The following is a 17,541-nucleotide window of genomic DNA, read 5'->3' on the forward strand; positions in this document are numbered from 1 at the left end:
GAAATTCGTGTAACAAAGCAATCAGTAGGCACCAGAGTAGGATCAATGAAAAATACAGATTTGAGCTTACAACAAATCTTCGTCACAACTTCTGCAAGGTGCAGGGTTGTAACAAATTACTAAATAGAAGATGGTAGAGATTATTACTTTAAGTTGGCTCACCCCAACGCATCTTGAATTGTCTACTGTCAAAACAACGATGTCTCCGGAGGGTTTGCCCAACTTCATGGAGATATGGTGTTGTTGCCTCTTAAAGAAGTTCAGTGAACATCATCAGGTCACTAAATTGATTTTGTTGACAAATTTTTTAAACTTTGTGAAGGTTGGTTCTTGAGTCGCTTATTACTTTTCAATGATAAAAAATGGGGATCACCATGCTGGTGTTTCACTTACTTGTAATTAAGCCCAGATAAGGGGTGTTTTCAAGACGCTACAGGGTTTCTATGGTAACCTGTTGTGTCAAAAACAAGTCTCATTCATTTGTTCATCAATAATTAGGCATTTCTTTGATACCCTTTTAAAGAATATAACGTATATAGGTTGGAAGTTGGGATAAATCAAAATAATAGCACTTGAAAATGCTGGAAATCTGAAGCAGCCACCTCAATTTGACTTAAGTACGATTACTCTAATTTAGCCTTCCTGTTGTCCTATTTTATCCAAACCTTCGTTTAATGTTATATCAAGGGTTATAGCGGGTTTCGCCCATAATGAGTTTCGCACATATCGTTTCGCCCAGAACGAGAATGGTTTCGCCCAGAACAATAAAGGTCTCGCCCATAAGTAAAACTTCTACACTCTCACTCGGAAAACGTCAACCTTATAAACGTTTGTATGCACAGAATGAAGAAGAGTGACTTGACCTGAGATCATGAAATTTTGAAACGAACAAGTTACTGTTGAAACGAACAAGTCAATTATAGCTTTCACTGTGGAGCGGGGATTGTTAAGGAAATTCGCGCACGAAATACTGCAGAGACGTCCGTTTGTCGTAAAAGCATTGTTATGTTTTTTTTGCATCACTTTTCTTCTCGAGAATTAAATTAAACGCTTTTGAAAACACTTGCGCGGGGAACATATCATCGTTGCAAATCTTTTGTACACGGAAGATAAGTTCCGCACGCCAGCTTATGAATACATGTGAATACGGTTTCGTGAATACTAAAACAAAGGAATCGAGAGTTAAAGATTGTATTTCTGACATAGGTAACGGACATAAAGGCCCTTAATAGTATAAACTATGAAATCACACCATCTTTTAGTGGCTCGTGCGTAATAAGAATGGTCTTCTTCAACAACATTTCTGTCTTTACCCGTTGTGGTGTACTCGTACACTCGTTTCACAAGCTCTGTTTCGTTCTCAGACCTTTGCACAAATCACCACTGCACCTAACCTACAATCGAAATTCTGCGGTTTTTAGCTCTTCAGGCTTTCGACCAAGGACAGAAGCACGTGGAATGTCATCTTACGTGCGCAATTTCGCAATTGAAGAGTTATTTTGTAGACCACTTGAGGAGGACGCCATACTGCAATAAATAAACGCCACGCATCGAGGCCTGTCTGACCTCGTTTTCGTGCTAGTATTCCCAGGCCCCGCGCTACGTCCGCCATTACGAAAGTCGTGTATGAACATGGTATGAACAGAAAACAAAAGCCCGGTTACCGGGCTCATCTAAAGCATATGTCTAAAGAGGCCCTTAGCCTGGATAATCACTGACTGTCAGTCTGGGCGAATCGAATTTATGCCTGGGCGAAACCATTCTCGTTATGGGCGAAACGCTTCTTGGGCGAAACTCGTTATGGGCGAAACCCACGGATACCATATCAAGACTTCAAGAGAAACTTTTGCCATACATAACTCACCCTGAGCTTAAATCTTACCTAGATACAGCTGTTTACGCTTACATGCAAAATATAGTAAATAATGCAAAAAATAATAAATAAGTCTTAATAGCACTGCGCAGAGAATTTGAGACCCTTGCTGTGACTCAGACAAACAAACCGCCTCTCCTGGCATTTCTGTAAAGGCAGCATGTGAAAATATGTCGCTTGCGAGTACTTCTGTTTGCCCTTTAAAGGTTCTCTCTGAAGTCGACAGCATTCCAGGTTCAAAATTTGAAAAAGATCTAGAAAATAATACTGTGGAACAACTGAGAAGGTGGTTAAAATGCAGAGGATTAAAACAGAGCAGAAAATGAGAGGAGCTTTTGGAACATGTTAGATACTGCATTAGAAGTGGAGATTACTGCACTCTTGATCCAGGTATCGATGACGGCAGATGGTTCACTGCAAAGGCCATTAAGGCACGTAATGATTTGAAAGGAAATTACAAATTGTTTCTGGTTCCACTCATACCAACAGTTCGCGGGCATGCTTTTACGTCCCAGAACATTCCATCACTGTTCAACTACGAGCAAACCTATTACTATGCTCTAGAATCTATTCAACATTTCAGCAGGGAAGACCAAGACAACAGACTTGGCTACATGACAGATAAGCCAGTGAAAAACAGTATAAAAAAGGGGATTCTGGATTTGTTGTTTTAGTTTTATCTGTGAATAGTGGAGCTGTCATACATGCCTCATGTGAACCATGCAGAGCTTCGTCCTTGGGTCGCTGTAGTCATATCGTTGGTGTCCTATTCTTGATCCTGGATCACATTAAGAAGCATGGGCTGATTTAGTTGAAACCTTGGACGAGTCAAGAGTGTTCCTGGAAAAAAGGGAAAAAGAGGAACAAAAATCTGTGCTTGGTATCCAACACTAAGTATCAAAGCAAGCATGAGCAAAGCACAGCGCTGGTCATTGATTTTGATCCAAGACCTGTGGAGCACCGTCAAGTTTCACTGGAGCAAATCAATCAATTAGTGTCATATGGGTGACATGTTGCAGAACAGTAGTAATAGGTTATCAATATGGGAAACACAGCTCAAATCTACCCACGGAAATTTTGATCTTAAAGACCCTAGCTGCTTGCAAGAAAAAGTCAAATTCTCTGCAAGAACCTCACGCCAGCCTCTGTCATGAAAATTTCAGGCACTCAAGGGCAAAGTGCGACAAAGAAATGATTCTTAGAAAGATGGTGCCAACTAAGAGCGTCCAAATGTCTACCAGCCTTCAAAGCTGGTTAACTTGTAGTTCAAGCAGAGGAAAATGGTGCTTCAGAAGCATTCAACTTTATTTCCCGCAATATTTGGGGAATAGACTCTGAACCGTTTCAGTCAAACTGGATGCTTTATGGCCAAGAAGGTGAGTCAAGCGCAATCCTCAAACACAAGGAAGAAACTTCAAACAAAGTGTGTTGTTCTGGATTATGGGTAGACGCCAAGCTGCCCTTTCTTACCTGTTCACCAGACAGCCTTGTGGGTAAGGATACTGTTACTAAGATCAAGTCCTTGAAGATTTTTAAACAGTATTCTGTAGAAGCTGTCACTTTGCTAACCTCCACTATTCTCAAGGAAGTCCTGAGTAAGCAGTGTTTTTGTGTAAAAGATGGGAAATGTACATTGAAGTGTACCCATGGTTACTACTATCAGTGTCAACACATCCTCCTAGTGACAGGCAGGAAGTTCTGTGGCTGTATCTCATATTCAGCAAGTGGAGAGGATTCAGTGGAGAGGATTGCAAGAGACCAACCCCTCATTGCAAAAATCTCAGAATTTCTCACAACATTCTGGATGAGAGTGGTAGCTCCCAAGATTTTTGGAATGCGTATCTCAGGGATCTTCTGCCTTTCATTTTACCACAACTGAATCCAGATACCATAGACGACATGGGTGCAGTGAACAATGATATATTTCCATCAGCTTCAGCTGGTAATAACAGTAGGCCCTTATATCCCTTGGGAGAACACAAGGTTGTATAGTAAATCCCTCTCATGCTGACAGCCCTTAAACCTGAGAGGAAATTTATGCTGCAGATGCCTTGTTAAATGTTTCGAATAATCCAATGCACTACATGTCTTCTGTCTCCCATTATCAAGACCATGGTCTCACCTTTTTCCCTTGGGGTGGAGTAACAAGTGCTGGAATATCACTGATCAACACTTGTCCTCTGGATAACTGGATCATGATATTTCAGACCCTTGTTCACTCACGTAGAGTAAACTTGGTAGACCTTCTGGAGTGCGGCGATACCATTGCAAGGGTACTTCAGCTTGTTGTCTGTGGCCTTCATGCAGAAGCTAAGCTGCTGGTAATTCGGTGTCTCAGACTACAACCTCAAGCTACATCTGGCGTCTTGGATTTATGTAGGAATGAAGGTGACTTTTTCATTAAGCTCTTGAATGCCTACCTGATGAGCACCACCACCTCAACCTGCTTCTCAGTAACCTACCCTAGTCCAGTGTAGACAGTTCACTCGACATCTCTGATACTGCCCCTGCTAACCACCAATATTAATGGGGAGAACACCGTCCTCAATTCCCTTAAATGTTGGCTTTACTTAGATGATTCTCTGTGTGGGAGGAAATTTGTCAGCAAGCCATCAGAGGAAGTTTCCTTTTATGAGGACTTAACTTTGAATGAACATGGTAACACCTACACATCGTGGCACTGGCATGAGGGTCAGTGCCCCATGTATGATGCTAAATTTGAAATCATTTCTCCTCTTTTCTATTGATCTTCTTAGTAGAGGGGGGGGAGCTCTAACACTGGCCTAAGTACCTTTGTTGATTTCTTTTTTTGGAAAAAATTATTCTCTTTTTGGTGTAACACTTTGGAATGGTGGTCACTGCATTTGCACTTTCTAGTTCAGCAATGTCTGGTTTATGTATTATGGTTAAATGGAACATGCAAGGACAGTTTCTGGAGTTAGCTTTTCTCCAGTGGTTTTCCAAGAGCCACCAGGTTATTCAGTATGCTATTCAGCTTACTGTACTTAGGCTATGTAATGGCAGATTTGTGTTACCCTTCTGAGGCTGTCCAGTATTGTGCAAATCTATGGTTTTGTTAAACACACAGCCCTTTGTCTTTCTATTTAAAGAGAGTTCATGCCACAAAACCTTCATAAACATTTTGATGTCATTAGTTTTAAGTCAGATTCTAGCATGCATTTAGGGGTATCTATATGACCAGTACTCCTGAGTCAGAATCACTCTAAGAAATAATTTAATGAAATTAAATTCGTGCCTTTCATCATCGTTATTTGGTGCTAATTGAGATGGACAAGTAGCTGAGAAAGGGGGAGTGAAAACCAACAATTCTCCTTGAAAACACAAGGGAGTATTCTAAACCACCAGGGTTTTGGAGAGAAAATTGATAAAGTACACATCTGGTTTTGTTCTTTTGTTGCAGTGAAATAATTGTGTTATTGCACCTGATAGTTTTCAACTTTTCTTTTTTATTTTTGTCTTTTGAGTGATCTCGCAAAGAGAATGAAACAAACTTCAATAAAATAGCATGAGATCTGATACATGTACACAAAATTTCTTGTAGTTGATTTCTCCTTTTTTCCGTCTACAATGATGATAATAATATTTATAAATCTTCTTTGATTCTAGTGTGTTAAATCACTTGAGTGGTCCTGTAATTCAGGAATAACAAAACAAGGAAAACAAGTCAATAAATGTTCCCCCAGGATTTAAAATATACATATATGAAAAACATGCACTTCTACAAATAAAAAAATCCCTCCTAAACGTGTAAGACTTTGGTTTTCAGTTTCCTTCCTCACAATATGACTAAGTAATGCTGTTAGAACAGCTTAATCTATTTACAGAGAGTTTCCTGAAAGTTTACTAGACATGCAGCAACAACTACCAATTGAGTTGAAAGGGGGACAAGAGATGATGGTAATTTGCTCTCAACAAGCCTAAACTGTTTGAGGCGTTCATTGAAATGCTCAACATGGGTCCTTGCTTTGGCAATGCACCTTGTTTCCAACTCCTCTGCTGCAGTTAAACTAGTTCTTCCTTTTAAGGACGGTATCGTAAGTGTCACTTGTCTGGGGTTTAACAGTCCTCTAGCCGTAAGTCCACCATCTGCCATTACCACATCACCAGGATGGAGATACCTCAAATTACCACACTCTTTAAAAATCTGTACATCGTTAATATCACCCTCAAACAAATCCGAGACAAAACATGCACCACTGTTTGGGGTTACTGCAATCAGGCACTTTAAAATAGTACAATGTGCATAAGAAGAGAAAGTATTACCCTGCCTAGCAAAATTCCTTCAACACTCAATTTTAAATTCAGTACAATCAACAGTGCATTGCCTTGAAAACCTTTGGAATGAAACAACTCAAGTGAGTCCTTTCAGGGAACATCATAGTTTGCATATCTCTAAATATTTTGAACAGCAGCTGAATGAAATTTGTGAAAATCTTACGAGCCAGGGTTTGCTTTATCTTTCTGTCAAGGGACGACAGGAGTGCAGTGAGAGTGTTTGAGGTAAATCCTTAGTGTGTCTTAGTGTGTCTTTATTGTTCAAAAAATAAAATTACATATCTTATGTTACATTAAAAAGAAAAGGATGTAAATAAGCTTAGGTGTATCTAAATAAGATAAGCATATACGTGGAAACAAATACAAAAGTCTAATACAGGAAGTACATTTTTACAAAGCCACATTGTACTTAAAAACAATTCTATTAAAAAATGTATTCTTAAAACGGTTTGTGCGAATGGCGGGCATGACAGGGGATTTATTTCTCAAATTATACCTCGTGATCTTGGTCTCAGGGAAGTAGGCTCTAAGAGGATGGCTCAGGATAGTTGAAACCTTGCGACAAATTTTGTGATCTTGCGTTTTAAGTAAGTCACCTATCACTAATTTCTTAGATATGTAACTACGTTTAAAACAACGATCTAAAAACTGCTGGGCTATAGTTAGCTCTGACTCAGAGGCCCCATACACAGATAGAGCATAAGTAATATTAGGTAGGACAATGGAATTAAATAAAACATCTACTTCTGCTTGGCTACATCCTTATTTGCGGAGGCATCTGATAACGTATAAACATTTATTAGCTTTACCTAACTTTTCTTTTAGGTGAGTACTGAATTTGCAGTTCGGCTGAAACGTGAGACCAAGAATGGTTATTGTACTAGTCTGAGGTATGCCAAAAATACTTTTGTAGGCCTCAGCAGTGTGACCTTTTTTATACATAACAAGCTCTTTACATTTAGTAGAATTTGAATTCATTCTATTTAGGCTTGCCCACTGTAAAAACTGATTTATTAAGTCTACAGAGTGATCTTTATAATAATATACCGGAGCAATAATCGTACAGTCATCAGCGTATTTGAAACCAAGTGTCTCGTTTCCTAATTTAATTTCCAGATCGTTAAGAAATATATTGAACAAATAAGGTCCTGAAACACTACCCTGGGTTGTGCCCTTGTTAACTGTTTTCCAATTACAGACATGATTCCCGAAAATAACTCTTTGTTTTCTATCTCGCAAAAAACCTAACCACCAGTTTATGATATACGGGTTAAGTGGTAGACTCTTAAGTTTCTCAGCAAGGAGTTGATTGTCTCAATCGCACAAGGCAAATAAACAGTTATTCTCATGGAGTGAACTGTGACTCAGGGCCATTAATTGATTTCATTGTGTCAACAGATTCTCCAAAGTTCCAATAGTTAATCCTCTCCATTGGGCAAACATCATTTAAGGAGCTGTATAAGACTTCAAACTGGGAGGGTGTGAGACCAACAGAATGTTTCATTAAACCAGGGTCTTCATGGATAACTACATAAGACAAGCTACTCATGATTTTTTATTTCTGGTCTTTCACTGTGGAAGCTTCATTCTTCAAGATAATTGTCTCTACTTTTGCTGACAAAATATACTTTGTAAACACGGTTTGCTTTCCCTCATCCAACACAATTTTCCCTGTAACAGGGCTCTCGTAAACTGGCAGAATAGTTGCATTATCCTCTAATTAGTCATTTAGAGGATTAAAATCACTTAATTCTTTACATAGGTCTTGTTTGCTGACTATTTTATCTCTCTTTGTGGGAATTAATTGCTTCTCCCTTGATAAAGGTGCTTTCCTTTTCATAGATACACAGCTCACTTTCGCTGGACTAAAATTCGCCTTCAGTGGATTGGGAAACTCTTCACTTGGTCCCTCTTCTCCAGGCCAGAGGAGGTTACATATGTATGTGTTCCTTTTTTTTTTTTTTTCTTTTTTTTTTTTTTTTTTTACAATACAATATGAAACACCACTTACACTAATCACAATGCTTATTTACATTACTCTACTTACAGTCACTAATAATTACACTACTTACAGTATCCAGCTCTATTAACAACACAATTGACTAATTATACTATTACATACAAAAAGTAGTATTTTCTTTTAACATTGCACAGTGACACATACCGGTGATGGCGACGCCCAGTTGATTCTCTAACAGAAATAAACTACAATAAACTAATAAACAAGGAAGAATATAAGATCTAAGGTTATGCATTGGTCATGCATTCTTTTCCTTAAAAGAAAAGGGCAAACACAAAATTATATGAGAAACTCCCATCTAATTTGAAAATCGCGAAGCTTTCTGTTTCTTATAGCAATTATTTTTTCAACTTGTTTTTTTAACTTCAACCTTGTGCAAAAACAATCTAAATATTGGAGAGGTGTTATTTTTTTCTACATTCCCAAATAGTTAATTTCCCTAAAATTATCAAATTTATTTAACAAATCGTTCCTCTGAAGTAAGCCAACCATAATATCTTTTAAAGACAAAGTTAGATATTCGCCACTAAGATCAAACCACCAGACTGTAAATACGTTCCAAAAAGCTTGCACAAAGGAGCAGTTAAAGAAGAGGTGGTACAGATCTTCCGTATAGGTTCCACAAAAAGAGCACTTGTCCGAATCACTTAGACCTATTTTGAACAATTTATCGTTCGTAAACAAAATGAGATTCAATACTCTGTATTGAAACGGCCAAACATAAGTTTCGCTAGCAACAAGATAAGGAATAGAGAAAACTTCCTGCGCACTTGAAAGCTCAACATCCGCTGTCAACTTAAAACGTCAATTAAAGGATCATAGAATTGCACAGCTTGATTATCATTGTTTGGACCGTAAACATTCACTAAAAGATTTTTTTCATCATTGATTTGAACTTCATACTAACATATCTCCCATTGGGATCAATGACTTTTTTAATTATCTCACAATCAAACCCCTTTCGAAAGAGTATTGCAACACCTCTTGAATTACTACTCTCATGAGCAAGCTCCAGTGGGGCATCCCATTCAGCTTTCCATTGTTTCTCATTGTTTCCAGTTGAATGCGTTTCTTGAAGAAAAATAATATTTGCATTTTGTTTTCTGCACCATGCAAAAATTGCGCGTTTCTTAAAATTGCTCAAGCCTCTAACATTTAATGAAAGCATTCTAAAATCAGTCATTTCTGCTATGATTTTTCTTATTTGGTACGGAAAAAACCTGGAAGACCATTTGCCTTACAACACACCTTTGAATAATTATTTGCATCGCTCTACACAAAGAAACGAAAACACTGACACAAAAATATAAACACATAGTAAATAATTTAGCTTGGAAAATAATATCAAATTTCAAATTTTCATCCTCCCTCCTGCAGGAGTGTAGCATCCTTTCTCTTCCCTTCAGCCGCACTCGCTCCAAACCGATAAATATTAACTTAATAATATGATTGACAATAATTATGGCTTCCTATAAATGTATTTTATTATTGGTCAAAAAAAGATTAACAAAGAGCGGCCTTTGAATTCATGAAATTAAATGAAGAGCTAGATAATTCATCTTAAAATATCGTTGACAGTTCTGGAGCAAAGATAGTATATTTGATAGTATAGCAATACGCAATCAAGTCCAGTAGTCTGTTTAGCTGGTGTTGGCATTTTCAGCTTGCAGGTAGAAGGACTTAAGTTTTGACTCACCATTCAATTTAAAAATGATCCTGGCCAGTACGCTCCAAGGAATATAGGCAAATTGGACATCTTCTTGACTACGGATTTCATTCAGGTGCCTCTCTTTAAGCTTTTTGCGCTGCTCCCTCACAGATTTTGATACGTCGTCTGAAATGTATAGATTTGCTTCATGAAAAGGATTCTCTCTTAACTTAGAGGCTGCATTACTATGTATGTGTTTCTGGTTATATTTGCTTCCATGAAGAACTGCCGCAAACACACTACAATCCACCTTCTGCACTTCTCAATATCTTGAGAAGGCATTGGAAATGGAATGAAGACTTTCTCCCTGGATTCCTCAAGTTCTTTAAGAGATTTAGGCCATTTCTCTCAATACCGTTAATCCATTTTTCACTTGCCCCAACAACAATGTTTAGTGCTTACCATTTTACGTCGATTTTGGGGACAAACATCAAATTTTAAGCGATTTCCCAGACTCTGTTGGTAAAGAATAGCGAAACATGACTAACTCTTTTGAGCAATATGCAAGGTTTTGGCTGAGTCACGTTGGGGGTGCAATCTATTTTTAGAATCTGTGCGCAGCACTATTAAGTACTCGTGGAAAAGAAAGATTCTTTTCAGAAAAAATCGCATCTATCTGCCTCTACTTCTGCCGGTGCTGCTGCCACAGCATGCCCAGTTGCTGGTGGTGTTACTCCCACTGGCAATGTAAGCACCTGTCAGTAAAATTAGTTTGTATCAACGTAGAGCTTTGCACGAAACAATCAGGAAAACAAATGTAGACCAATCTTTCTCAAACAAAATGAATCAGGTATTCCTAACGTTGGGGGAGAAAAGTTGGATGGTGAAGTCACAGCATAGACACGACAGAATTTAGGTGTTAAATAATGATAGTAACTGTTGTACCTTGTTCTGTGCATCAGCTGTTTCTTTTACAGGGTTCGCACGCGCCTTGAAAGTCCTTGAAAGTCCTTGAATCTCAAAATAAAAATTCAAGGCCTTGAAAGTCCTTGATAATTGTAGTCAGTGCTGGAAAGTCCTTGAAATTTGTAGCTAATTTAATCCAACTTAGATTCTAGAGTGCCTTATCTGAAAATATATGCAACTGGCACAAACGTAGCAACACATAATAGTAAGATACAAATAACAAACGATCGTAACGCCACTCCGCATGTCGATCAATCGCCCATATCCATTTGTCCTGTTCTTGGTTCTGATTGGTTGAATGTCTCGAATGTCAAGGGCCAATCAAATGTTTTGTACTATTCCCTCTTTCTGAGAAAAGCCATGTGCTTTGAGTGCTTTCCTTGTCTGGGTTAGTGTTGATTGTTTGCGTTTTGTTTCACGAGTGAGAGATTTAAAACAATGGGCAAGTGTGTTTTCAGCAACTTGTGGCTTCAGAAATCACTGTATAAAGATTGGCTTCGAGAAGTCAAGGGTGACAAGCACAAGGCACGATGCATCGTGTGTATGAAGGATGTTGACATTTCGAGCATGGGAGAGTCAGCGCTCACAAGTCACTTGAAAGGAAAAAAACATCAAACACTGACATCCCAGAATAGGTCATTAGCAAGCGTTTCAGATTTTTTTGGCGTTTCTTCTCAACAACCAGCAACTACAAGTGACGATGCCAAAGAAGTTTCAAAATCCGCTTCGTCTGAAAGTGGCGAACACAACACGCTCAACCCCACAAAGTCTAGTACTACGAGTTCATCTGGTTCATCGGTGATGGAAAGAATTGTCACTCGTGATGAGACTTTGAAAGCAGAAATTTTGTGGGCATTGAAGGTGATAGTGTCTCATTACTCCTATAAATCATGCGAAGGTACGAGCAAATTGTTTCAAGCGATGTTTCCTGACAGTCGGATCGCGAGTCAGTTTACATGCGGAGAAAAGAAATGTGCATACTTGATCTGTTTTGGGCTCGCTCCACACTTCAAACAACTTTTGAAGGACGTTGTGAAAAAAGAAGAAGCTTATGTACTTATGTTTGACGAGAGCCTGAATAGCGTGTGCCAGTCAAAGCAAATGGATATTCACATTCGTTCATGGGATCATGACAAACACGAAGTTGAAAGTCGCTATTATACCTCAGTGTTTATGGGGCATGGAACAGCAGAGGACATGCTTTCTCATTTTCGTTCAGGCATAGAAGGAATTCCTCTCAAAAAAGTTTATCAGGTAGGATGCAACTCTCGTTATGTTTGGGTAATCCATGAAATTGTTTGCAAGATATGCTTCTTTGAAGTTGTATTATTTCTTACCCTCAATTATCGACATTTCGAAATAGGCAATAGCACAAACTTAGTCTTCACACAATTACCTAATTTCAATTATTCTTTGTCATATTGCCACTCTTTTGAAAGACCTATGTCTTGCCATTATTAAAAAGGTGTGATCAAATTGGAATCAATTATATTGTTTTCATGACTGGCATTTAATTTCATCGTTCGCCGGCGAACGATAATTACAGGAAGTTGCGTTAAATTTTTTTTAACATGAAAATCTTTCAATGTCTGTTATTATTTTGCTGTAGAAGGGCGAAAGATGCAAGATTACTTAATCTAATTTATTGCATGTAATATAAATTGTGCGTTCACAATCTAGCCAATGTTCCAAAAAGCGATAAAATTGTATTAAATAGAAATGAAACACCTTACTTGGTTTTCTGCCCTTTAAGGTCTAAATAAATCAACACTCTTTCATTGCAAATCTTCACAATTCCAATGCATCCATGACTAGTTCACTTCGTGTCTAGGTGGACAATGACACGAACTCTGGGACGTAATGCAAGTACTAAATTAAATAATCTGTTTCCCTTTCAATATTACAAGGAATGTTTTCTCTCATACTAGTTGTCAATGGATGGACCCAACGTTAATTGGAAATTTTACAGTATGCTGACTGATGAGGCAAAAAGGGAGCATAATAGTCACATGCTGAACATTGGCAGCTGTGGTTTACACATTCTTCATGGAGCATTCAAGGATGGTGCTGTGGCATCAGGATGGCAGTTAGACAGGTTGTTCTCCAGCCTTCACTGGCTTTTTCAGGACAGTCCGGCAAGGAGAGAGGACTACACCAAAGTAACAGGAAACTCACTGTTTGCTTTGAAGTTCTGCAAACATAGGTGGTTGGAGAATGTCTTGGTTGCAGAACGTACACAGAGTATGTGGGACAGTGTTGTCAAGTATGTTCAGAGTGCAAGGGCAGGAAAAGTTCCACAGCCACAGAATAAATCCTTTGAAACTGTACAAGAGTTTGTTGCAGATCCCTTTACGACTGCAAAAGTCGCTTTCTTCCTATCAGTAGCCAAGCAAGTGACACCGTTTTTGACACTCTATCAAACCGACAAGCCTATGCTTCCTTTCCTGGCTACAGACCTGTACAGCATGCTTGGGGGATTAATGAGAAGATTTATGAAGACCACTGTTATCAGTGAAGCCAAAACCCCATTGAAGCTTACAAAACTTGACCCTGCTGACTCCAGCATTCATGCCTCTCATTCCAAGATTGACCTGGGGTTTACAGCTGACAAGAAGATCAAGGAGTCGATTGCAAAGTCCACAGTTTCAGAGAAAAGAGTGCTTCAGTTTCAGATGGAATGCAAGGAGTTCCTTATGAAAGTAGTTTGCAAACTGATTGCCAAAGCACCAATTCAGTATTCCCTTGTAAGGAATATAAATTGCTTAGATCCAAGAAACATGATGAGTGACCATGATGTTTCCATCACAAAATTCAAGAGAGTTTTGACTACCCTTGAAAATGCCAAGAAAGTCCCGGAAGGTGAATGTGATTCCCTTTTGGAACTATTTAGACAATTCATTATGGAAGTCCCCTCTTCTTCTCCGTCGGAGTTCAAAGACTATGATCCTAACAATGATAGACTTGATTCCTTTCTGTATCTTCACATGGGACAGAAGCGATCCTACCAATCATTGTGGAAAGTAGTCTCAGAGCTACTGATATTATCACATGGCCAGGCCAGTGTCGAAAGAGGATTCTCAGTCAATAAGCAACTGGAAGTCGAGAACCTCCAAGAGCGCTCCTTCATTGCTCAAAGGCTGGTACAAGACCATGTACAATCTGTGGGAGGTGTCCTTGCTGTTTCAATCAACAAACCACTTCTTTTGTCAGCTGCAGGAGCTAGGCAGAAGTATTTATCATATCTTGACGAACAAAAGAGGAAGAAAACCTCTGAGGGTGTAGAACTGAAGCGAAAGGAGCTAGTCGATGAACTTGACGAACTTAAAAAGAAAAGAAGGCGTTTAGACAGTGATGTTGACAATCTTGTTAAATCGGCAGACGAGTTTGCACAGAAAGCAGAGGACACTGGGAAACTTGTGTGGATTACAAAGTCAAATAGTTTGAGGAGAACTGCAAAAGAAAAGGAGATAGCTCGCAAAGACCTTGAGTGCAAAATTGCGAATGTTGTGGATGAACTAAAAAAGGCATACACTTTTAGCTCGACTTAAGCTCGGCACAATCGCTACTATGATAAGGTGAACATTCTTTTATTTTGCAGTTGGTGGAGTCCTTGAAAAATAAAAAAATATGTCCTTGAAAAGTCCTTGAAAAGTCCTTGAATTTTTAGTCCAAAAAAGGGTACGAACCCTGCTTTTAACAAAGTAAATACTTTTGAGTGAATGCACCTTATTCATCTGAATAAATTATTTTTTTTAACAAATTCAAGTGCATTTTATAACAGTTTATTTAATCCTAGCATAACACACAGACATCTTTTAGACTTTTTTCAACTAATCCTTTACGGATGCTTGCAACGCTGCATGTTATTGGCGTTGTAGTTCTCTGGTGTCCTCCAATTGTTAACTGTTGTTTAATAAATTGCCAATTAAATATTGATGAACACAGCTATGTAATGCATAAGGTTTTCAAAGCAGCAAAAGACTATATTATCACTGCTATAAAGTGCATTTCATTGATTGACTTTGTCATTTGAAAACAGTAATGATGACAATATTAATGAATGTCAAATATCATTATGAACAACCTGCATATTTAGGATTATATAAGAAACAACTTCCATTTACTTTGCTGCATAGAAAAGGCTTGACCTGTTTTCCTTTGTTAGCAAATTACATAGAAGTGTTAACGAATTATATAGAAAGAAGTCTAGAATATATGAAGTTTACTGTAGGTATATTCTTGTAGAAAGAGGGCCTTTACATGGTGGAGGTTCACTGTGGTGTGTCTGATTACCTCCTCTGCTTTCAATTTATCGCCTAAAGATAAGAATATTAGATCATTAATATGTCGTGGAGGCATGCACCAATAACGTCATATACCTGACAATCACGCAGCAATGACTTGGCATTTGGTAACACCAACTTGTAGCAGAATCATGACATGGGCACCAATCAGGGGATGTGGATCTTTGCCAACATTCACAAGCATTTGTGACACATTAGGTGATCTGGTTTTTTTTTTAATTTTTTTTTTTAAAACAATTTTATTTACAAGACGATCACTTACACTACTTACAGTATTAATGACACTTACATTGTACTTGCTACTTACACTACTTATACTTACACTAATTATGCATATACTACGTTACGATACATGTATTACAATGCTATTAACATTAATTTAATTTACGGTTGGCGTGTTTACAAAGTTCTTTTCAATTAAAAGACAATCACAAGTAAACATACAGATCTCAAAAATGCTACATTTCTTTGGATATGTACTTTTGATATAGCTTAAACAAATATTTATGAAATTAAGTATAAGTCTAACCTAAAACAACAGCAGCATGAAAAATTAAAGTAAAAAAGCCCACGTGCGATAAAATTTCGGAAGTTCTTTTTTTGCGGACGCGATCTCTTTTAGGATTAGGTGATCTGTTGTGTGCTACAAAGACCAAGCATCTGTCTAACATACTTGTTAGCTGTGTATCCTTGTTAAGTGTCCTCTGGAATAAAAGGAATGTCCGTTAATCCATACTAAGAGACAATATGAGACTAGATATGTACATATTAATATTTGTAAAACTACTGGACAGTCAGGGGCCCAGCCCTCCCTAAAGTTTGTGTTTCAAGCAGGAGGACCTAGACAAACGAGAGCATCCTCTAATCATGATCTATGGTGACATTCAATTATTACTCTGAAGGAGTACTTTAATAGAGTCAGTACAATTAGAGAGATACAGGTAAACAGCCATTAAAAGATAATTATTATCTTGTTTAGCTTCCTTGCCTCCATCGCCTAACCATTTCCTAGAGGGGTACACTAGTGTTTGAATTCCTGACTGAACACCCTTTCTGGTGTTTTATTTAATTGATACTTGCTGGACAACTTAGTATAAAGTCGCTTCTACTTTTCTTAAAATGCTTAAAAGTGCTGAATAAGAGATCAAATTCCAACCTGTGAAATTTGTTTTCAGAGAGGTTATAATACTTAAAAAATAAAAAATTTAAAATGTCCTCACCAGAGACTTCAGCACCCTCTAAGGCTTTTTGGAAACTCGCTTCTCCTCCTATCACGATTGAATGACAGATATCAAACGAGGCGATAATTGTTATCACCTACATCTTGTAATAATCTAGGATTAAATAATATAAGTTGCAAAAACATTGCTATAAAAAAATAATTGAAATAGCTGTATAAGAATGTATAACTAGCATTCTTACAACAATTTGTAGCACTCACGGTTCACAAGTGAACAGTATTTAATGTTTATAACTATTTTGAGGGGTTCCATCCATTTATAGTTTGTAGCCTTTTAGTTTTCCTAATGTAACTTTTCAGATTTAATGATAAACACTTTGCTGATTGGTCTGAAAACAGATTTTCTGGGAGAGACCAATTAAAATAGGAAGTTGCTTAGATTCTACTTTACCAAACAGACCCTTCAATGTTGTTATTGAAAGTCACTAAACTTTAAATGACTTAAATTAGAGAAACTACTGTGTACTGTGTCAATAGAGGGAAATAGTTTTCGTTAGGTGAATTTGTGTCCATACCAGACTAGATGTTCTCACTTATTTCCAGGGTTGTGCCCTTGGTTGAGATTGTATCTGTAAAGATATAAGTAAACAGATTTCTAACTTCAGTCGCATATTTGATTCTTGGTAAATTCAAACCTTGTAAACCCACAGCCTTAGTAGAACAAGCTAAAGAAGTAGAACAGTATTAATTGTCAAAAGCTACAGGTGTGCTGAAACAGCAAAAGCCTATTCAACGAAGACAAAAACAATATCAAATATAGAAAACTAAGCTGAACAATGGAGCATACACCTGCCCCCAAAAAAGCAGGAAACAATTTTTCAGTTCAACTCAAGAATGTGTATAAAAAAAATCGGGTTCTTGCAAAGAAACAATTCACTCTTCAACAAAGTTTATCTTTATTTGAAATGGAATAGTTAGAAACAATAAAATTGAACCATGTTTGAATGCTGGTTAAAGTGATGCTTTCACAATTTTGGGCTTATGGTAAGAGATATGTTTAGCCAATATAACTGTTCATACCATGGTTTCCTTCCAATTCATTTACGATAAATGTCAGGGTTGCAACAGAACAAAAGCACTGTCAGTCGTGAATTGCCCAGTTTCTAGATCACATGCAAATTATTCAGCACTATTTGGTATCAGCAGGAAAACCCAACAATACAAAGTAATTATTTTTGGTATTGAATTTCTCAT

The 17,541-nt window shown here is 37.8% G+C and overlaps 1 protein-coding gene and 3 pseudogenes across 1 annotated transcript; 2 read left to right on the forward strand and 2 right to left on the reverse strand.

Annotated features, from left to right (window-relative positions):
• Positions 1-2,043: 2,043 nt before the first annotated feature.
• Positions 2,044-4,750, forward strand: LOC113682599 (uncharacterized; annotated as a pseudogene).
• Positions 4,751-5,708: 958 nt separating this feature from the next.
• Positions 5,709-10,302, reverse strand: LOC149050239 (uncharacterized; annotated as a pseudogene).
• Positions 6,408-7,478, reverse strand: LOC149050240 (uncharacterized; annotated as a pseudogene).
• Positions 10,303-10,812: 510 nt separating the features above from the next.
• On the forward strand, positions 10,813-14,443 carry LOC149050241 (uncharacterized). The gene is made up of 2 exons (XM_089196681.1): positions 10,813-12,057; positions 12,732-14,443. The coding sequence occupies exons 1-2, from the start codon at positions 11,242-11,244 to the stop codon at positions 14,349-14,351; spliced, it is 2,436 nt and encodes an 811-aa protein (XP_089052807.1). The 5' UTR covers positions 10,813-11,241; the 3' UTR covers positions 14,352-14,443.
• Positions 14,444-17,541: the final 3,098 nt, after the last annotated feature.

Source organism: Pocillopora damicornis, chromosome 2 (assembly GCF_964200805.1).
Source record: "Pocillopora damicornis chromosome 2, jaPocDami1.2, whole genome shotgun sequence".
Lineage (NCBI taxonomy): Eukaryota > Metazoa > Cnidaria > Anthozoa > Scleractinia > Pocilloporidae > Pocillopora > Pocillopora damicornis.